Genomic DNA, 23,049 nt, shown 5'->3' on the forward strand with positions numbered 1-23,049 from the left:
TAATAATTTTATTCAGCAAGGATGCATTAAATTGATCAAAAGTGACAGTAAAGACATTTATAATGTTACAAAATAATGCTAGTTTTGACAAAAAAAAAAAAAAAAAAATTAAGCAGCAAAAACGTTTTTTAACATTGATATAAAAGATTTCTATTTCAAATAAATGCTGGTTTTGACAAAAAAATAAGCAGCAAAAACATTTTTTAACATTAATATTAATCATGGACATCATTCAGTTCTTTTAAATTATAATATTTCACAATATTGCTGTTTTACTGTATTTTTGATCAAATAAATACAGCTTTGGTGAACATAAGATACTTCTTTCAAACAAACAAACAAAAAAATCTTTAATTATTCCAAATGTTTGACAGGTAATGTACCTCCACGTGCAGCATAACATTATGACAGACGCATTTGAGCCAGAAGTCGGACGCTGTCGTACCTTACAGCTAATATAAGCCCATAGCTTATATGGTTAATAGTGTTTATAAAAGTTTTTGGCAATGATAAATTAGAGCTGTCTTGCTAAAGCCCAGACTCCCATCGTGAATGAACAAACGCGTTTCGGTCTTTCACATCATTTGTCCTATCAGTCTATCCGTAGTGACGTTTATTTTGAGCGACAAGCGGTGGTGAAAATGGTGAGTGAGCCAGCAGATTATTTACCGATTCATTTTTTTTTTTCAATTGTTTCCTTCTTCCCACATCAGTTCTGTAATTTGCAAATATAATGTGTGAAAGCTGTGTGAACGGGCGCGTGAACGGTGTCTCATAACTCTCTGAATACCTGTTTATACATCGATGGATTAACAACACAACATCATCCTCTGAGGAAACATTCATAGATCTCAAAAGCTTTACAGTCACTCTACTTACCCGCATACACCCTAAAACCCGTCAAAACTTTAACTCATTGTAAGGCTACGCGATATTCCGATATTTATGGTGTATTTTTGCTTGTTTCATTCCTGCAATCTTGTCGAAAACAATGAGTTCACCATTACAGATGAATTAAAATCATTAAAATCAGAGTAGGGTATTTATTATATAAAGCAAATATTTTTTCTTTAATTACATTTAAACTGGTCAGTGAATGTCATTTTGGGGCATGATTTTATTTGTCATCATATAGGTTATCTAATCTACATAGAATAATATTTGTAGTGTTTCGTATATGTGAGGTTTAACAAGTCCTCTTCCTTTTAAATAATGTACAGTAGCCGTAAGTCACAGTAAAAATGTATGAGTTTCACTGCATTAGATACAAAATATCAAATGGATGATTCTAGAATTAAGTTATGCTGTCAGATCCTCTTAAGTTTACACATTATTATTATTATTATTATTATTATTAATAATAATAATACATTCAATCAGGCTCAATTAAAATGCTAAAAATAGATGTATATCAAAATGTAAGCTGGATTAATATTATATTTTAATATAATAACTATTGTTTTTATTGAAAAACATACAGTTCTTGAAATTCCTGGAATCACAAAATGAATTGTGGTTAAATAATTTACTTATAGCGACAGTCCCAGTTTCTGTTAATAATATATTTATTTTATTTGTATGTATGACTAAGATTTTTATATAGATTAAGATTTTTAAAAATGTTGGAGATGTCTCTTTTGCACACCAAGGCTGCATTTATTTGATTTCTGAAGGATCATGTGACATTGAAGATTAGAATAATGATGCTGAAAATTCAGCTTTGCGTCACAGGAATATTTGTGTCACGTTTTAAAATATATTCAAATAAAAAGCAGTTATTTTAAATTGTAATAATATTTCACAATATCACTGTTTTTAATGTATTTTTGTTCGTATACATTCATCAAATACAAGTCATTAATTTCAAAAGCATAAAAAAAAATGTTCCTGACCAGTAGTGTACTATATAAATATTAGACATGAATCTTTCTGAACACAGGGCCAGAGTCAGAGCGGAGGACATGGACCGGGAGGTGGAAAGAAAGATGATAAGGTGACCAGAATAACATTGATATTTTAAAACAGTGTCATCCAGATGTTTGTACTTATTTAATGATTTTATCCATCATCATAACAGGACAAGAAGAAGAAATATGAGCCGCCCATTCCAACTAGAGTGGGCAGGAAGAAGAGGAAGTCCAAGGGCCCTGATGCTGCAAGCAAACTGCCTTTAGGTACAGGAAGTGACCTTTGCTGTTGAAATCAGGAGTATCTTGTGGATCATTTTCGGTTAATGTCCGATTATCTCTCTGTATAGTCACCCCTCACACACAGTGCAGACTGAAGCTCCTGAAGCAGGAGAGAATTAAAGATTACCTGCTGATGGAAGAGGAGTTCATCAGAAACCAGGAGCAGATGAAACCGCTTGAGGAGAAACAGGAGGTGCACCATCTGTCCTTCTTCTCTTTCACTCTCTTTTTGTTGTTCTGTACTGATATTTCTGTTTTCTCTCTTCTTAGGAGGAGAGGTCAAAGGTCGATGACCTCAGGGGGACACCAATGTCTGTGGGGACCCTGGAGGAGATCATTGATGACAATCATGCCATTGTCTCCACGTCTGTGGGCTCGGAGCATTATGTCAGCATTCTTTCGTTTGTTGACAAAGATCTGCTGGAGCCCGGCTGTTCCGTCTTGCTCAATCACAAGGTAAAATATCCACCAGAACATTCAGGATTTAATATAAATAAATAGGATGAATCTCTAAAACTTTATTATTGACAATTGTAATAAACAACTTCCGAAGTAGTATAGTTTAAATTGCAAAACAATATTTTTCAAATAATACCTGAAACTTGATAAATTTACTTAAGAAGCAACACTTATTTTGATATTAAGACTTATTTTCAGAGAATGTATCTTTAATAAGAGTACATTTTGTCCTATGTTTTTCATTTTACAAACAAGTTTAAAAGCATGAAAAAAATCTTCCAGTGCAGTAAGACAAAATATATTTATATTCAAGTCGCAATCTATGAAAGCAATTCTTAAAATCTTATTCAGTGTGGCTTCATGTAAATTTATCTTGTTTTATGTATTTTTGGAAAACACAAATACATAAAATCTAAATCTGGATGCTGAACATTGGTAGATTGACCTATTAAATGGGATCAACTTGTTGTTTTTAGGTCCATGCTGTCATTGGGGTGCTGATGGACGACACGGACCCTCTTGTTACAGTCATGAAGGTGGAGAAGGCTCCGCAAGAAACATATGCGGACATCGGTGGACTGGATGCTCAGATACAAGAAATTAAGGCAAGTTAAAGACAAATCTTTATTAGATTGAAAGACCAGATGTGTTTACTAGTGTGAAATCACCATACAAAATTGCATTAAAGGTACATTATGAACTTTTTGGCCCTCTAGTGTTAAAACACAAAACTGCATGGAAGAACATTGTTTTGGTTGTGCTTCGGCTCTGCGTGACCCTTCACAATAGATAATACTTCACAATGAACTCTTTACATCTTGCAATTCTGACTTTTTTCTCAGAAATGCAACTTTATAACTTATTTTATTATTATTTGATTTTGTAATTTTGAAAACAACATGTGTTTTGAATGTTTTGTAGTGCTTAGTATTTTTGACACACAGAATGAGAGTCTTTATTTATGGAAATATACAGTATAGCTGCCTATATATTTTAGGAAGGGTGTCCATCAAAAGGGCATCCTTTCATATAGGAAGAATTTTACATGTTAATAAATTTTTATTTTTAATAAATAGTGATGTTTAATCAGATAAAAATGAACCTGTGCTGCTTAACAAATGTTTTGGCTGTCACAATGATCTACAGGAGTCAGTGGAGCTGCCGCTGACCCATCCAGAGTATTATGAGGAAATGGGGATAAAGCCTCCCAAAGGGGTCATTCTCTACGGCGCCCCTGGAACAGGTGTGTCCAATACCACTGTTTGTGTACAGAATCCACAGAAAGAAGTACATTATCATGGGCATGTGGTGACATCTCAAATCTTGATCTGTCATATATTTCCTCTGGATGTCAGGTAAAACCCTCCTCGCCAAAGCGGTGGCCAATCAGACGTCTGCAACATTTTTGCGTGTTGTTGGTTCAGAGCTGATTCAGAAGTATCTCGGCGACGGCCCTAAATTAGTGCGTGAGCTCTTCAGGGTGGCCGAGGAACACGCACCTTCTATCGTCTTCATCGATGAGATTGACGCCATTGGAACTAAGAGGTAAAGCAATATTATGAAATAATTCAAATATGCTTATATCTATACACATTTTTGGTCTTTATTAAAGTGCCCCTATTATGCTATTTTAAAGGTTCCTAATTATGTTTTGACGTTCTCCTACAACAGGTTTACATGCATGCAAGGTCAAAAAACACTTTATAATATACATAACAGCAGTGTCTGAAACGGTCTGCCCCGAATGGTCAGATAGCCCAGTCTGTTGTGATTGGTCAAACGCTTACAGTGCATGTCGTTAATGAAACACCCATTGACTAACATTATATTAGTTGGTTAGTCGCAGAAAAAAAAACTTGTGGCGAAGTCACGCAGTCTGTGAGGGACCGATAGTTAACAGTGGGTCCTTGTGGTAATTACAGTATATCGGGCAGGAAATCCAAACGTTCGCCTATCATCCATTGACCTCAAATATGACTTATCATTTGAAACATGTAAGTAGTAGCAACTTTATATGGCTGCGTTAACTTAGATAAATGTGCGCTGTTATAAGCCGCATATCCAAGTGTTTGTGCGTGGAAGCTGAAGTATAACGCACTTACTGCATGCATTTCTCTTACATTTTTCCCTGATAACAGCGGAAATACCTTAAAATACTCCATTTATGGTCATACAGATAAAAGTAATACATCATTTGAAACTGTCAAGGGCCTTTTATTTGTGTAAACTCACAATAACAAGAAAACGTGCCTTTGTAAAATAAAGAAAACAAACTGAATGCGCTTTTTGTCTCCCTGAACTGGAGTGCATCACAAAAATGAACCAAAACTCAGCGTATAGGCTACTCACCTCACAGACATGAGAAATATATCTGTAGCAACTTCATCAGCCGACACTGACTCAGAAAACATATATATTATTATATATTAATATATATATTAAATGCTCATTATGGTTTAGTATTCTCCTCAGTACATATTTAAGTAATTAAATTAATATAAATGTGTGATTAGTCGACTAATGGCTTAAAATGACTAATAGTCGACTAGAAAAATCTTTAGTCTGGGGCAGTCTTACTTGATACGAACAGTAATGTTTTTACTGGATCAATACAAGTCCTCCTCCTTTGCATGCTAAGTGGATTTGCTTTCACAGAGCAGAAAACAGCATCTTCTCAACATGTCGACAACACCAAACTCTTCCAGGCCGCATCTACAAGTCCAGTGTTTGAGGGTCAAAAGAAAAAGAAAGTTGTTCACGGGCAGCCATTGAAGACCATAGGCTGGTATTAATTAAATGTGTTACAAATCTACGTATAGGATCATGCAGGAAATAAGACTGGAATCACTGACGACTTGTTTCAGCAGTTTAGAATCGATTCTTCCTTTTAGGAGACAATAACTTTATTTGTCTTTGATCTTTGAAACTTTGCAGACCTTTTACATTCACAAACAGCTGTATTACACTCTGTATGAAAAAGCATAATAGGGGCACTTTAAAAGATACCATGTCATGGTGTACCCTGAATACCTCTTTGCAGATACGACTCAAACTCAGGAGGTGAGCGTGAAATTCAGAGAACCATGTTGGAACTGCTAAACCAGCTGGATGGCTTTGATTCACGTGGAGATGTGAAGGTCATTATGGCTACCAACAGAATAGAGACCCTTGACCCTGCTCTTATTCGACCGGGTAAGATGCTACTGCAAACTGACGCTGTGATATTCAAAGCATGTGTGTATTTTAGATGCACCCTCAAGGCATTTTTCTCTCTGTTTTCCCCCTCAGGTCGCATCGACCGTAAGATTGAGTTCCCATTACCAGATGAGAAAACCAAAAGAAGGATCTTCCAGATTCACACCAGCAGAATGACTGTGGCCGAGGATGTGAACTTGGACGACCTCATTCTGGCTAAAGACGACCTTTCAGGAGCCGATATTAAGGTATGTTGATGGGTTTGCCAGTGGTTCAGTTCATTGCAGAAAGCTCTGCTGCCCTCTTGTGTTGTTTTTTTTTTGTCTATAATTTTCAGAATGCAGAGGAATTGTTCATTATATCTCATCTCTTGATTTCGTGTCTCTTCAGGCCATCTGTACAGAAGCAGGGCTCATGGCCCTCAGAGAACGCAGGATGAAGGTCACCAACGAGGACTTCAAGAAATCCAAAGAAAATGTTTTGTATAAGAAGCAGGAGGGCACCCCAGAAGGCCTCTATCTCTAATCTTCCTCCAATTTTCATTTCTATGTAAATATATGAGTGTGACGCTCCCTCTCAAGTACGCATTTAGCTAAAATATACGCATGTTTTTGTCTGCCAATTTGTTTTTTATTCATGTGAGCAGAAAATAAATGCTAGAGCTGTATGAGTGATTTGATTAGTTTGTCTCTTTTTTTGATTGTGGGATATGTGCTTCAGTGAATTTAACCAAAAATACTTTACTTAAAAAAATTAAAACTTAACTGACAAAAATTAAATCAATTTTTTATATATATATATATACAGATAACTGGTATCAATCTCAGACAGATTTGTTAAATATTTCTACACCCACTGTAAATGTTTCTCTTTGTGAGCTTTGGTTAGAGGTGGCTGAAATGCAAATCTCCATTCATTTTTCTCACAATATTAGTTTTCATTCCTTTTGCATAACATCGCACCATTTCATGCTTTTCAGATCTCACTTCCTCCTCGTATTGCATGAGAACTGTGACTTGCTTAATAATGTGGAACAACCTCTTTAAGTAGGGTTTTCATTTACCTAAGAAAACCTGCAAACTGTTTAATAAACCTATCTGAGATTGATACCAGTTATCTAAAAAGATATGGAGAATTAAAGTCAAATAGTTGAAAGAGAAAAATTCTTATCACAAAACAAATATTTTTCTGAAATATATGTATTTCACAATTATTGGCACCCCTACAAATTCTAATGAGAAAAAAATACCTGAAGTATATTCCCATTCATATGATATATTTTTAAGTTCACCTTAGTGAACAGGAACAATTAAGTGATAAGTCATGACTTCCTGTTTGAAGTGACAAATGCCAAATTCCTACAGTCATCCATCACTGTGGAAAAGACCTGAGAATACAGCAATGATGTGTGACAAAAGGTTCTTGAGCTGCACAAATCATGAAATGGCTATAAGATAATAGTTTAATTGTTTGAATACTAATTTCTACTCTCTGGGCAATAATTAACAATCAGCTGGTGAAGGTAACAATTTACCTGGAAGAGAATGAGTGTCAATATTAGCCCTACACACACTGAGGAGGATAGTTTGAGTCGCCAAAACAAACTGAAGATCAAAGTTGGAGAATTGCAGATTGGGGTCATAAATTCTCCAAAACATGATCTGACCTCACCTTTATAACTACAACTTGTTTGGGAAGGTTGCAATAAAAAGTCTTTGGCGACATCAAACGCCAATCTCATGCACCTACATAGCAGTCACCTGACCCAAACCCCATAAAAACCTGTGAGATGAGCTGAAGAAAAGAGTCCACAAGCATGGACCACTGAATCTGAAAGATCTGTTGAGATTCTGTGTGGAGAAATGATCTCAGATCTCTTGCCATATGTTCATCAACCTTATGCTTTGTAGGAGAAGATCCAAATTTTGGCAAAGGGATTTTTCACAAAGTATTAAATGAAGGGCTACCAATAATTGTGGAATACATATATTTCAGGAAGAAAAAAAAGCTTTATGATAAGAATATTTTCTTGACTAATTAAGTGTTAGATTATTGTGAATATTTTCAATGAAAGACTAAGTTTCAAATCAGCATTTTTAATTATTTCTGAAGGATCATGTGACACTGAAGACTGGAGTAATGTTGCTGAAAATTCAGCTTTGATCACAGGAATAAACCTGTGTGAACCCAGAGTTATAGGGACAAAATGTCCACAAAGATGGCAATATTTGAAATCCTTGTCCTTGTGGGGACATGTTTTGGTCCCCATAAGAAAAACAGCTTATAAATCATACAGTATATGTAATAAAACAGAGTTTTCTATGATGGGTATGGTTAGGGGTAGATTTAGGGGTAGCTGACAGAATATACAGTTTGTACAGTATAAAAATCATTATGTCTATGGAATGTCCATAGAAACTTAAAACACATTTTTAAAATGTTGAAACATTCTTAAATATATAAGAATGTTAGAATTACGTTAGGTTCCTGTGATGGGTTTAGGTATAGTGTAGGGAAGGGCCATACTATAGTTACTTTTGAGATTTTGTCAAACATTCTTATATATGTTTTTTAAGATGTTTTCTTTGTGGGGTCCGACTAAAGGACCCCACAACGTCGTAAATTCCTGATCTTACTATCTTAGTGGGGTCATTTGGACCCGATAAAGTAATATAAACAAGGATGTGTGTGTGTGTGTGTGTGTGTGTGTGTCCAATTTCTGCATGAATTTCAGATCTTTTTCTTTCCAGAAAAGAAACTGTCAATCTGTTGCTTTTAATGTTCTAGTTTTTTATTCATTTTAATGTTCTTAGATTTCAATTTCAAGGAATTTCACTGAAAATCTGTTCTCCTGAACTCCATTATCTTAATCAGAAAGTCATAGTGCCTGCAGAGAAAGCATATCCTCAGAGAGAGGAACGATTAATTTCCTTTCCGTAGAGGATCTGCTAATTATTAGACTAAAGGATCAGCGTCATGCGGCCCGTCTTTCCTCCTGCTTGACTCTGCAGAGACTGGCATAATTAATGCAGTGTTTTTAGATCATTTTCATCTCAATCTCAGTTCTCTGTTCCCCTTAATTATTTAAAACAACCTCATCACTGTGCTGCAGCTCGTATTTGACCAAGTTAACTCTGTTTGAATACATTATTGTTAAATAATATTGTAGATTATTATTATACCTTATTAGGAGTGCTGCTACTGTATATAAAATGTTTTAAATCTACCAGGAAGAAAGTTTTCCTCCTTTCAGTCCTTTTTGAAAGACTTAATTCGACCTCTGCAAAGCAGCGTGAAGAATGTGATGAAAATGCTTCCTTGATGTAAAGGAGCAACTAATGAAAGTCTCCAGTCAGCAGAAAGCAGTCAGTCTGCGGCCCTTCACGGGATCAGTGCTGCACTCTCTTTAAATCATTCGCTGTCTGCACATCAATGCACATTCAGCAGTCAGAGACTAGCTCATGTACACCAAAAGCTGCATGCAGACCCCTTGGTGGTGTCACAGATGCTAGGCTTCTTCAGGACAGACACATCATACATGTTAGTAAAGGTGGTACTCAATGTACAATTCAGGATCTTACACACTAAGGACACTAGGTGTCATGTTTAACCGGTTTAGTAGAACATAGTCTTCTTGGCAAGTGGTAACACACAGCCACCAGACCCACCCCCCCTCTCCCTCCCCACACACACACACACACACACACACGCACACATATATGTATATATATATATATATATATATATATATATATATATACGCTTTTTGCTGCTTAATATTTTAGTGGAAAGTGTGATACATTTTCTTCAGGATTCTTTGATAAATAGAAAGTTTAAAAGAACAGCATTTATTTGAAATATAAATATTTTAACTGTCATTTTTTAAAATCAATTAATTGCGTCCTTGCTGCATTTATTTTACTAATCAATGATACATGACCAAGTAGGCCTAGTACAAGATTGAGTAGGCTAATAAATGCAATTTTAAGTTCTGCTGGGGTATAAAATACTCTTTAAAACTGAAATCCCTAGGTTTGTGCACTGCATTATTACGTTAATTTACATTAAACTGTTGAGTGGAGGTCTACAGGTGATTCGCTCATTGGTTGTACATTAGCCAATAGAAAGTGCTGAACATTCTATGTGGGTAAAACCTGATGAACTTCCTTTTTTTTTTTAAATAGAGAATGTTCTGCAATGTGGTGCAATATAAGTAAACGTAGCCAAATACTAATATAATATCCTTAAATAATAATAATAATAAAATTCTAAGAAGTTTTTTGATGGGATTTCTATTATATACCATTGCCTGGTGCATTGCAGGTCTAGGGCGGCCAATAATGCCCCCCTTAACATTGTGTATAATATTGCAGGTCCGCGTCAACCAATCAGGTGCTCCGTAACAAACCGACACCGTAAATTCTCAAGCGGAGGGAAATCCACGCTGTCCTTCCGCCTGGAGAAACTAGGGCCACACATCAGAGCCTGTCCTCCATCAAAGCAGCAAGATTAGTGGATTTATTTAATAATTATCTAATAATGGCATTCAGTTACTTTACACTGGGTTTAATGAGACACATGAGCATGAATTCTTGTGTGTTGTAAATAACCTAATAATTAGGTTACAGAAACCTCTCCTGGATAATTAATTCATCTCTGACTATGTACTAAACAAAATATGCAATTTCAACATTTTAACATCCTCAAAGTCCTGAGTCCTGGAGGGTAAAAACATCTTAAACCAGCCTATGATGGTAGTGTTGGCTGATTAAAGCGGGTCTCCCAGTCAAGCCAGCTGAAATGCCCACAAAACCCTTTTAAAACCAGCAAACCAGAGTTTTTCAGTAGGGAAATGAGTCGCATTTTCTCTTTTAGGTGACAAATGTATATGTATCAGGAGACCTACATGAATTATTAGTGCCTCAAACTACAATTTCTTTCATCATAAATCACAAAATGAGCAAGTTCTTGTCAATCAGTATGATTGAGTGGGAGCTCTTCAACAGTTGTTCACATTCTTCAAAACAGGGAGCGGGACTTGTTAATAGTGTGCAAAGATGTATTGTTTGGCAAGGACTTGTGCTAATCCATCATCCTAATGTTGAAATATTTCAGCAGGACAGAAAACTGTTTACTGCATCGGCGTGGTGGCATAGTGGCGCTTCGGTCTGCCTGCTCTCTAACGGCGCGTGTCATTGGTTGAGAGGAAAAGGCAGGGCCGCTCCGCGCGCACTGAGTCAGGAAGTGAGTGGCGGATGAATACATGTGCACTTCTCACCGAGTCCAGAGCCAGAGCCGCACCAGTGCACGCGCATCCCGGAGAGACCTGCGTTTAGTTTAGTCTGGAGATTATCACACTCTATTCCCTACAAACATGGTACGTACTCTTTTATGTCCTATACTATTTGATGCCGTACACGGCTAGACAGTAACTCTAACTGTCTGCCCGCACCAAATGAGCCTCGAAATAGGCTTTTAATTAAAGCATTAGTTACTGGATATAACTTTCCGAGATAATTTGCTATAACGACGAACATATTGCGCTTTATTTAATGACCTGAGGTGTAGTTTAGTGATGCAACAGTCAGAGTGAAGCCTGAATCTACAACTGCGCAATTCTTACATCCTTTATCTTACATACGGGTTACACACATCAAATGATGTGAAATACATGCCATATATTATACATTTTTGTATGATATCATTCAGTAAGGTAATGTAGATAAACATGACTTCACATTGGAAACCTGTAGTTTGAAAGTGATATTTTAATTAGACAGACTGGTCAGTGTCAGTGTTTGTTTAGGAGGTCAAAGGTCAGTAGGTTGAGCTGATAAGGATGTTCATGCTGATATGCTTATGTTTATGTGAAATATGATGGATGGGACATGATGAAGATGGTTGTAGATGTGTCTCAGATGAGGATGTGGAGGATGTGGCTCCGCCACCGTCAGTTGCATCATCTATCTGCCTGTATACCCACTGTAAAGACTGAATTACAACAGCTTGGTCAGTATTTCCCATCTAAAACCACTTTATAGACATTTGAAGGCCTCACTAATGACAGGCAGTTGTATTTTAACCAAACCACAATGTTGCGTGGACTAAAAGGGTGTAGGCTCATGGTTACTCGTGCTCAGTTTCCTGTATTTTCTCTGTAGTCACTGTAGCTTATGCAAATAAAAGGTGTGTCGTTGTGAAATGTCTGTCATCTAGCTTTTTGTGTTTCTTGAATCTGAGAGGTTTTGTTTGGCGTTTTTCTTGTGTGATGCAATTATGGTGCATCCTAGTAAACCAGAACCTGTTGAAGGTTTTTCTGCAGGAATCAGAATTCACAAATTATCACAAATTGTTAGTTCATGTTAGCTCAGGTCCATTAAAAATAGTAACAGGTACAACTTAGTAATATATCAAAGTCTGGAAGTTTCTCATTCAATTCCTCCAAGATCCTAGATGTTATCTAAAGTATGCTATTTGCATTTATTTCATACTCTTTGTTCTCGTCAACAATTGTATCTGTCCATTTTATTTCTTGTTTAGCAGAAACTTAACTTGAGAGCTTCAGTAAGTCTTCTAAGCTGTGAAAGATCAAACAATCCAGTGTTTCTGGACTGGTTTGGTTTATTGTAGCTGGTTTGAACTCTGTATTGGGTTTGAGTGTGTTCTGATAAGGAGGAACAGCATCTGGTAGGAGACAGCTGTCCTGGGTGAAGTTATGATGTAATGTTCCCTGAAACTCGTGCTTTATGTGTTGGGACTCTTGAGGATTATGCTGTGTATTCTGACCTACATTCATTTGCCTTAACATTTTAATAAGCGATAGAACAGCGTTTTAGACAAACACATCTCAGCGCAGATGGGTGACAGCGGTGTCACAGCACAGTAAGTACAGGCGACAGGATTCATTTGTGCAGTTTCTGTACCCTGTGGAGTTCTAGAGGTCTAGTTGTAGAGAGCCTTCAGGTGTGTGATAGAAAGTAGAGGAGAAACAGGTCAAATTTCACAGGGTTCGGTTTGCCATCTTGGTTTTGTGGTCACGTTTTCTGTAAATACATTGCTATCAGGTGCAATGATTAGGAAATTTGAGGCTGAAACCGATAGTGTGATACTGATCTTATTGCAAAAATGTATTTTTCAAAAAGCCAACTTTACCTAATTATTTACTAAAATTACAGACAGCAATTTTGATTGGAAAATATGAAAAATTTATAAAATACCATATAATTAATGGCTGATTAAATTGATACTATTGTGTGTATGTGTGTGTGTATTAATTATTAACATATATTAAATGCAAATATTAATATTGAAAAAAAAAAAATCATTTTATATATGGATGCTTGTTTCCGCCATGGAGTAAATACAAATTTAAAAGATAATAACTGCGACACTTTATCTCGCAATTCTGACTTTTTTCTTAGAATTGCATGATATAAACTCAAAATTGTGTTATAAAGCCAGAATTGTGAGAAATAAACTCGAAATTGCAAGAAAAAAGTCATAATTGCAATTGTGAGTTTATATCCCACAATTCTGAGAAAAAAAGTTAGAATTGCGAAATGAAAAGTCGCAGTTACCATCTTTTTACATTTTTATGTATTCTGTGGCAGAAACAAGCTTCCATATATAATGGATGTTTTATTTCAATATTAAAATTAAATATTTGCATTTAATGTATGTTAATAATTAATATACCATATTGTTCTGAATATAAGATGACCCTGATTATAAGACGACCCCCTTTTTTCAAGATGTACCTTTTGGGAAAAGGCTTTTTGAAGACCAAATCTTGTATTTTATAAAGAAAATGCTTTTATTTGAAAGTAATTTTCATATTGCATATTTTTCATATTTTAATTTTTGTATTGAAAGTATGGTAAATACTGGTAAAATGTACCAATGATCACATTTAAAAATATAAACTTTTTGGCATACCATAAAAATAACCTGTAGCCCATGTGACATATAACAATTAGGCTATCCATCTCATAGTGAAAACCACATAGCCTACCAAAATTAACAGTAGAAGTAAAATCTTTTTGTAGTTTTGAAATTTGGGTACCGTCTTACATTTTAAAATTCGGTCCTGTCAGCGAGACACACAAATATGACAGTTACGCGGCTCTTAGACGGTAAGCTTTTCTTTGACTGTTAGCATTTTTAAGACTGTCTTTTTGCGGTCGCGATCTTCTAATATTACACTCTGACACACCATATTTTTTGGCACTCTCTTTTTATGCTTATTTGGCGCCACCTATCTTTATGGATGTATTATTGATGTAGGCTAAAAGTCTAGACCCTGAATATAAGACAAACCGTTTTTTTCAGATGTATTTCTAAGAAAAAAACATTGTCTTAAATTCGGAACAATACAGTAATTATTTTAATTTGACTATTTAATTTCACAAATAGTAACAAACCAAAAAAACGAAACAGTCTGTCGATAAGTATCGAAAAGGAAACTGCCGGTTCTGTTAATCACACAGCTACGGCACAACTGTTGGTTGATTAAAATGGCCAAACATTGGTGGAAAACTGACATGGTCGATATATCAGTCTATGACAAACAGTTCAGTAGTTTCAGCCAAAGATCATGATGACAACTACACTGGCAACTATTAAAAAAAGTACTCTTAATTCCACTAGGAAAAACAGCATGTTGTTGTTTTGAGAATTGTTGAGTCCTAGAGCAACTGCTTAAATGTGCATGTTTGCGATATCTTTATCGACCTACAACCACTACTTTACATTTATTGCCCATTATAAAAGAGAAGCTTTTTAGACAGCGGGACAGACAGTCTTCTGCGGCTCGTACTGGATGGCAGGGAGTCCCAGAGCAGCTGCGTCTCTTCCTCTGCTGCGGCGCCCCATCCCCCAGGAGGAGGGTGATGGAGGTTGCCTGGGTACTGGGCACATGGGGAATGAAATGAGCTGTACATCTGGCAGCAGAAAGACCCAGTTATCCAACAAACCAGCACTCTTGCATCAATGTGCAGTCAGTGCATGTTATATGTCATATCATATGAGTATGGCTGCTTAATGCATTAAGGAAGTAGAATAATTAGTGTGACTGAAGGGATGGCTATGTGTTCCTCTTTCTTTGGTCCATTAGTCCCACTCCTCCCCTTCATAATGTGGGTTATTTGTTTTCCTAGCAGCTCTCATCCACTTTAGCAAGCTCTTGAGACTCATACAGCAAGCTTTTCCCTCCTCACTGATAAGCCAAAGGCCTGGATTGTTGGTCAGTGTCCTGTAATCTGATGCTACTGTACAAAGTGTTTTTGTTTTGATGTCACATGAAATCTAAAAATGCATTTACAATTTTTCCATGCTACAGTTGTCACATTATCAGTTCAGTTTTTGTACAAACAATAGGACTCTTCTTGGTGTATAGAGATGTGTTACATGTTTTTTAATACTAAAAACCAGAAATGTGTGTTTTCTGTCTACTTAGTAACAGGCATCTCTTTTCTCATTCATTTGCAGGCTGACCAGTTAACAGAGGAGCAGATCGCAGGTGAGAGTTCATGCATGTAATAATCAGATCACTTTGATTTGTGTATTTCGAAGTGTACACTAAATACAACCACCGTTTTCTTATCTCAGAGTTCAAGGAGGCTTTTTCCTTATTCGACAAGGATGGTGATGGCACCATCACGACCAAAGAGCTGGGCACAGTCATGCGGTCGCTGGGTCAGAACCCCACAGAGGCAGAGCTGCAGGACATGATCAATGAGGTGGACGCTGATGGTGAGTGGGATTTGAATGTGAACTATGAATCAACATTGAATGCAATTGATCACCTGTTTCCTTTTACATTTTAATTAAATATCTCCAACTTAAAGTTCACCCAAAAATGAAAATTCTGTCATCATTTACTCACCCTCAAGTTGTTCCAAACCTGTATGACGTTCTGAACATAGAAGAAGATATTTTGAAGAGTGTGTTAAACCAAACTGTTGATTGTAGCCATTGACTTAAGTAGTTTGGTTAAACATTCTTCAAAATATCATCTATGTTTAGCAGATGAAAGAAAAACATACAGATTTGGAACAACTTGAAGGTGAGAAAATGACGACAGAATTTTCCCTTTAAAGGACACTCCCCACAAACTCATAATGTTGTTGTTTTTGATTGCTCAGGCAAACAGAGCATGTTTGTTCAGGAAATCAGCCTACATATGGCTTACTTATAATTGGGTCAATGACACAACACTCATTTTCTAATCCGGATCTCTTAATTTTTTTTTTTTATTTACAGAGATTACTATATAACGATTACTTTATAAATACAATTTGTAAAGTGGCATTAAGTCAAAAATGTCAGGGTGATGCAACTGTCCTAATATCATAATGAAGAAAAAAGTGTAATTAGAACAGCTGAAGTGTAAAAGTGTAACCTTAAAATAGTTATAGGCAGGATATTTTATTTTTATTTCTTTGAAAGGAAATATATCAACAAAACACTTGTTAATATTAAAAAAAAGTCTGTCAAATTGAAGTCATTTGGTCTGACCAACCTGCAGAAGCATGCAGGAAAAAAACATTTAAAATTGAGGAAATCATAAAGATCTTTGCAGACCCATTGAAAAATGTCGATTGGTTACACAAACTCTACAAAAACATATGTATGAATGAAATGTGAGAGAATTTTCACATTAAACTAAAAAAACGTTTTTGAAAATAATAGGAGAGAATTTGTTACACCGCATGACATTTAAATTTAGATTAGAGTCATTAGTTTTTCATGAATTTTAAACTAGATTTTTAAAGGGAACCTATTATGCCCCTTTTTACAAGATGTAATATAAGTCTTGTGTGTCCCCAGAATGTGTCTGTGAAGTTTCAGCTCAAATACCCCACAGATCATTTATTATCCCATGCCCAAAATGCCCCTTTTTTAGTAGAAGCAAAAACACGCTGTTTTTGTGTGTGTATCATTAAATGCAAATGAGCTGCTGCTCCCCGCCCCCCTTTCCAGAAGAGGGCAGAGCCTTTACAACTCATGCCTCAGATACTCCGGCAACAATAAAACAGGAGACTGTGCAGCTTTTCCATCATTTTCTGTGTAAACACGCAGTAGACGGATTCGGGACCTTTCACATACAACTGCGTTTTTAGAACGCCGTTTCCTGCGCACAACGCTGTAAAGATGCGAGACGCAAACGCATCTGTCAAACACGTCCGTCTAGCGTGTTTACAAAGAAATGCAATGAAAAATAGGGCAGTGGAATGGAAAAACACATACAGCCAACAATAGAACATTTAAATTGTTTATCACGTAGCCGAGACATTCTTGTATTTCCACTTGCTGCACCAGCGAGAAGATAAACATGGCGGACTGTGTATGGCTCACTTAGGGGAGGAGCTAAGCTAATAGGGCCGATTCCTTCCCCAGTTGTGGGTGGGGCCTGTTACATTGTGACGTCACAATGTATCGATAATGCAAATGACTCATTTTGAGACACTGTTTATGATCTATAGAGAATATAAAAAAAAGGAGTGGGTGGATTTTTACAATTATAGGGTGGTTGTGTACACACACTGCCGACATTCATTTGTTCAAACACCATGTAAAAGTAAATTTTGCATAATAGGTCCCCTTTAAAGGATTTTTTTCTTTTCTTTATCATGGACAATCTTATTCGTCATTTACCCAGTTGTCTTTGCATATTAAACTGGCATAGCAATTTTGAAAAAATAACACCCTTATTCACCTTTAATTTAAAGGCACCGTTCAAAAGACTCTCATTGGAGTAAGTACAGCCTGTCTGTGAGACCATTTAATCTCATCCACTCATCATTGTGACTCACTCAGCGCTCTCTCAGCAAAGAGTGACACCAGAAAACTCTCCTATCAGCCTCCTGTCACGGACCTCTCAGATAGACAGACAGACGAGATGGTGTGGGAGGATCAGGAGGCCGCAAGACTTCTGAAGCCAGTCAGATTTGCGAGCCGTTCTGTCGGTCTTCTTCGATCAGCAAATCGATAGGCCTGTGGGATGCAGCCTGCCTCTCTCCTGCCGTGACGTGATCTAGGTCAGACGGCAATAATGCGAGTACTGGAAAATAAAAGTAATTGCATAATCCACTCTTTGCGTTCGTCATCTCGTTCCCACACACTCATCGAACTCAGTTGCCGGGAAACCGGGGAAGAACTTATTTTGAGAATCGACACTGGAAGTGACCTGGAAATGGCTGATTTCAGCACAATTGTGTGTTGCTGAGTGGTCCTTCTAGTAATGAATTGCGTTCCCCTTAGGTACCTTTCAAAGACTGTGCTAATATGACTCAACATCCTGTGGCGATCAAAGGTCTTACATTTTTATCTGCCAAGCTATGAATGTGGCCCATTGTACACGTTTTTATTGAATATAAGTTTTACCCTTGCTATATTACACCACAGACCATTAAATCTCCATCTGCTGCAACCCACAGGACCATAGATTTCAAACCATAGTCAAAGTTCAATGTCTCTTTTAGGCTGGCTAATCCTAGACGAGTGGCTCCACACATCCAATCAGTAATCCAGCCTGGTCTTTATTACCGCACTCTTGACCTATTTCAGACCTCGATGAACGTTAGACATGGTTAAACTCTTTTATGGTCAGCTGCGGCTAGTCCGTGCCAGCTGTAGGGATCTGGCCATGTCTCTTATATCACAGTAACCCTCTCAGCTTTCATTATTCACCGCAGTCCCTCGAGGACTATCATCTCCTGCTAATCCAGAGTGAGTCACATGGTTTTTGATCTCTCTTAGCGAATCCCCACCTCCCAGTACACTCATCTCTTTGATGGCTCACTGGTAAACTGTGAGTGACCACGGCGTGCCCCGGACACGGCTGCGGTTTGCTTTCTGAGAGCTTCCTAAGGGAATGATCCTGACATGGGTTGGAGGTGTCATCACTCAAAACATAAAGATCTTTAACTGCAATTTTACTAGACGTTAACTGTTGGGACACTTAAATATGGGAGCCTTTTTCTGCCTGAGAGACAAAAATAGAACGGGTAATTGTGAGATGAGTTTTAAAATAAGAAAAGAAATTAAAATTGTAGTTGTAATTATGAGAAAAAGCCACATTGCATGAAGTCATAATCATGAGAAATGGTCACATTTATGAGAAACAAGTTCATTCAGAGTTGTATGTTTCTTGCAATTTTAAGATTTAAAGTCACAGTTGTGAGATGTAAAGTCACAATTACCTTATTTTGTTAAGACCCATTCACACCAAGGACGATAACAATAAAGATATAGTTCGAAAAATCGTTCTAACTATAAAAGAATAGCAGAGTCGACACCACAACTCTATCTATAATGATACAGAGAAACGATATAATTGAAATCACTTTCAGAATGTTTTTTTCCAGTTGGTGAATGATAAAAGCATTTACATTCAATCAGAATCCATCCTACTTTAAGAGCTTGAGCATTTAAAGTGGCAGATGACAGAACTGCAGGTGTGCTTCGAATAATCTAAGCAATATCGTCTGCTGGCGTGGATGCTAATATAGTTATCGTCAGAGCTTGACATTAACTTTAACTGTGGCTAGTGGTTTTCCAAAGTTACTAGCCACTCAGCATTTTTACTGGCCACAATTCAATACCATGAGGAAAAAAACTGCCATATAGATATTTTTAATATTTTCTGATAATTTGGCAGCAGGTATATTAGGCTGCTGTCACTTTAAGACCTGAAGCACGGATCCATTATACTGTTACGCATGCGTTTTCTTTCTCAACTGTTTGTTTTCACTTAAAACATAACTGACTGTGTTTACATGAATACTCGCCAAGACTGGTAATTCCAGTTTTTACTGTTTAAGCTTGATGAGCAGCAAAAAAGAACTAAATTTAGTACTGAGAGGCGTCTTTATGTGCGCACACTTTGGGTATGAGCCCAAAATCTGCAGGAATGAGTAAAATCATGCGCAATATGCACAATCCCATGCCGAAATTCAAGCCCTGTAACCAACAATATTCTGGTTATCGTTATCTTTACAGTTATCATTCTTGGTGTGAACAGGCTTTTACTCAAAAGTGAAAATGGTTTGTTGTACCTCAAAGAGTATTTGAGGTGAACAGTACTCAATACTTCTGTTTTTCAATAAAATTTCACTTCCCTTTTTCTAAGGAAATGGAACCATAGATTTCCCAGAGTTCTTGACGATGATGGCCAGGAAAATGAAGGACACAGACAGCGAGGAAGAGATTCGCGAGGCATTTCGGGTATTTGACAAGGTATGTTTGGGCTGTAACTATACTTTACTTGGCTTAAGTTTGTTTATTACAGCTAAAATTGAGTCAAACTTCAGAGTCACGGCAGTGAGGCAAAGTTTTCCCACCTTTTCTGTGACTTACATTGTCTTTTTCCTTCTAGGACGGTAATGGCTACATCAGTGCCGCAGAGTTGCGTCATGTCATGACAAACCTCGGCGAGAAGCTGACAGATGAAGAGGTGGATGAGATGATCAGAGAAGCCGACATAGATGGTGATGGTCAGGTGAACTATGAAGGTATGTTGCTTCCTCTCAATGCTCACTGTATTTCCTACAACATATCTTTTTTAGTCTTATTGTTTGGCTATTATAAAAGGCTATTTTATAAAACAGATTGTTCAGATTCTTCTGATTGGTTGAGCCGTGTTTGAAGCCATTGTAAATTACTCTACAAACATACACCTGTGACCTCATTACCGCTCCGTGTCGTGTCTAACTACGCCCTTTACTAAATTCACAAAATTCAAACCACAACCTCATGGGGCTTTTTGCTTTAATACTCCACTATCTATCTGGTAACTCAACTGTAATACACCTACAACTATATCACTATTTTATGTGTTTAAGTGTTTACTAAGTTTGGACATTTTCTAAAAACATTTTAAAATAAAAAAAACACCAGAATCAAACAATTTTCATGACATTCTGTTCAAAAAGCCTTTTGAATCCGTTTCAAACTCATGATTTCTTGATGATTCACTCACTCAGTGAATTGAGCATTTCAACGACCTTAAAGGGTCAGTTCACACAAAAATGAAAATGATCCCATAATTTACTCACCCTTAAGCCATCCTAGGTGTATATGACTTTCTTCTTTCAGTCAAACGCAATCTGAGTTATATCTGGCTCTTCCAAGCTTTATAATGGGAGAGATTAGTAACCGATATAAAAGTGCGTCCATCCATCATAAAAGTAATCCATACGGCTCCAGGAGGTTAATAAAGGCCTTCTGAAGGGAAGCGATGCATTTTTGTAAGAAAAATGTATGGCTTCTGGTAACGGCCGTACGCGAGTTGATTCCGACGGAAGAGTGAACTTTGACCTGACTCCAATTGTGTTTGACTGAAAGAAGAAAGTCATATACACCTAAGATGGCTTAAGGGGGAGTAAATTATGGGATAATTTTCATTTTTGTGTTAACTATCCCTTTAAATTCCTTTAAGAATCTCATCTCTGGTGTTTACTTTATTCAACTCCATGTTGAAATGACCACAGTATCTTTAACTTCTAAGTTATCTGCGTCGAAAATTTCCCTGAACGCACCTTGATCGTACAAAGCACATGTGAAAGGGCCCTTTTTTGTTTTGCTGAAAGCGGAGCCTCTTGATTAGACGCATATGAAAGCTCTTCGGAAATGGGGCGCTAATTACCGTGTGAATTCTGCCTTCACCTCTTGATTAAAAAATTAATAAACCATTGAACAATTTAGCAGCTGGCTGCACAGCGTGGCATTCGGCCAGAAGCAACTGCCTAATGTCATTTTCTCTCCATCTCTCCTCTCAGAATTTGTACAGATGATGACCGCAAAGTGAAGCCGCCTCCTTCTGCCGTGCCCTCTTAGAAGAGAAAAAAAATCAGTCAAATGTTTTACTTACCTCTTGAGAAAAAAAAAATGTTTATTTATTCATAATGTTTCTGTTTAAAAATAATTGAATGTTAAAATAAAGTATCCTTCTGTCCACACAGAAAATAATAATGGAAAAAAGTCAAATATCTGCATGAAATGGTTAGTGATCCTGTCCCCAAAGATCAGTCTAGCATCAGTTATTCAAGAGAAAAATAACCTGTAATTACCTTCAAACTGAAGAAAAACAGCATTTGGTGAACTCCTTAAGTTCCATCTGCTCTTGATAATGTTTGGGCTGGCCATCCTCCTTTTGTTCTCTTGTTTTTTTTTTTCTGTTCTTCATGCATGCAGCTTGAGCCCGGAGCTCATTCTCCAGCCAATCAGAGCGTGCTGAGTCCACTGAAGTGTTGTATTGTGGGGTTTTTATAATTTATATAGAACCACGAGTAGAGAGAGAACTTGTAAATTCAGGTTTCGAGTGGAATGGGGCTTTAAGGTGTTGCGGGGGATAAAAAGCAAAAATCAAAAACAAGGAAAAAAAAAAACAAAAAAAAACAACATTTTGAAAATGTTTGGCATGATTTTGTTTTGTTTTGGATTTTTTTTTTTTTTTTTTTTTTGTCAATCATTTATTTTATTTTTTTCAATGACTTTCTTTTCCCGGACGGCCATCTCCTCTGTGGTGTCTCACACCATGATGGAGATGATGGAGGGATGTTGGAGATGGTTGGAGGTCTGTGGCTGAGCCTTCACTTTTCTGTCCTCTGTTTCTTTACTCCTGAACGGTGAATTCTCCCCTGCGCCGCTTCTGCTGCGGGAGTTTGCACTCCACTCTTCAGTTTGCATTCATTCCAAGTTGTACATGCTACTGTTTTAATATTTTCTTTGAATAAAGTGACCATGTACTTTACGACTACTGCTCTGTTTCTTATGAAACCATCCTGTGTCCATTAACCGAGGTTTTCTGCTCTGACATCCATCCCGTTTGAGCTCAAATAGATCGGTGACAGCACCAGACCACCTGTGTTCCAGCTAAATTACAGCTTCCTGTTGAGACGAAGCCATCAAACATTTAATAACCCGATCATCTGGGTTCTCTTCAAGTTTTCTCCTTTTCTCAAGTGTCATTTTACACCTCAGTTTCCTCAACTTCACATATGCATGCATATATAGACGCAATTCTCTTTAGAATTGACCTGCATAATGCAAAGCTCCTAATCTTAACCGCCGCCCACCCAAGAAGCAGGAGAGAGTCTCACTCGCCAACCCCACACATTTTGACATCTGAGCTGCCCTGGGGTTAAATTAGGTGTATCAATATTTCACGTGAAAATGAGGCAGCATGTTGCCGTACCAGTAAGAA

The 23,049-nt window shown here is 37.1% G+C and overlaps 2 protein-coding genes across 2 annotated transcripts; both read left to right on the forward strand.

The window, feature by feature from the left end:
* Positions 1–537: 537 nt before the first annotated feature.
* On the forward strand, positions 538–6,517 carry psmc1b (proteasome 26S subunit, ATPase 1b). The gene is made up of 11 exons (XM_051876119.1): positions 538–644; positions 1,940–1,993; positions 2,078–2,174; positions 2,258–2,382; positions 2,460–2,645; positions 3,125–3,253; positions 3,795–3,891; positions 4,004–4,193; positions 5,689–5,840; positions 5,937–6,091; positions 6,234–6,517. Exons 1-11 carry the CDS (start codon positions 642–644, stop codon positions 6,366–6,368), a joined length of 1,323 nt encoding a protein of 440 aa, XP_051732079.1. The 5' UTR covers positions 538–641; the 3' UTR covers positions 6,369–6,517.
* A 4,492-nt stretch (positions 6,518–11,009) lies between these two features.
* calm1b (calmodulin 1b) lies at positions 11,010–22,596 on the forward strand. The gene is made up of 6 exons (XM_051875099.1): positions 11,010–11,220; positions 15,330–15,360; positions 15,450–15,593; positions 19,975–20,081; positions 20,221–20,356; positions 21,623–22,596. Exons 1-6 carry the CDS (start codon positions 11,218–11,220, stop codon positions 21,649–21,651), a joined length of 450 nt encoding a protein of 149 aa, XP_051731059.1. The 5' UTR covers positions 11,010–11,217; the 3' UTR covers positions 21,652–22,596.
* Positions 22,597–23,049: the final 453 nt, after the last annotated feature.

The sequence above is a fragment of the Ctenopharyngodon idella genome, chromosome 20 (assembly GCF_019924925.1).
Source record: "Ctenopharyngodon idella isolate HZGC_01 chromosome 20, HZGC01, whole genome shotgun sequence".
NCBI lineage: Eukaryota > Metazoa > Chordata > Actinopteri > Cypriniformes > Xenocyprididae > Ctenopharyngodon > Ctenopharyngodon idella.

Coding starts and splice junctions, on each gene's coding strand:
- psmc1b (XM_051876119.1), top strand. Junction 3,892..4,003: donor CTACGGCGCCCCTGGAACAG/GTGTGTCCAATA, acceptor TCTGGATGTCAG/GTAAAACCCTCCTCGCCAAA. Junction 4,194..5,688: donor GACGCCATTGGAACTAAGAG/GTAAAGCAATAT, acceptor ACCTCTTTGCAG/ATACGACTCAAACTCAGGAG.
- calm1b (XM_051875099.1), top strand. Junction 15,594..19,974: donor CAATGAGGTGGACGCTGATG/GTGAGTGGGATT, acceptor CCTTTTTCTAAG/GAAATGGAACCATAGATTTC. Junction 20,082..20,220: donor CATTTCGGGTATTTGACAAG/GTATGTTTGGGC, acceptor TTTTCCTTCTAG/GACGGTAATGGCTACATCAG.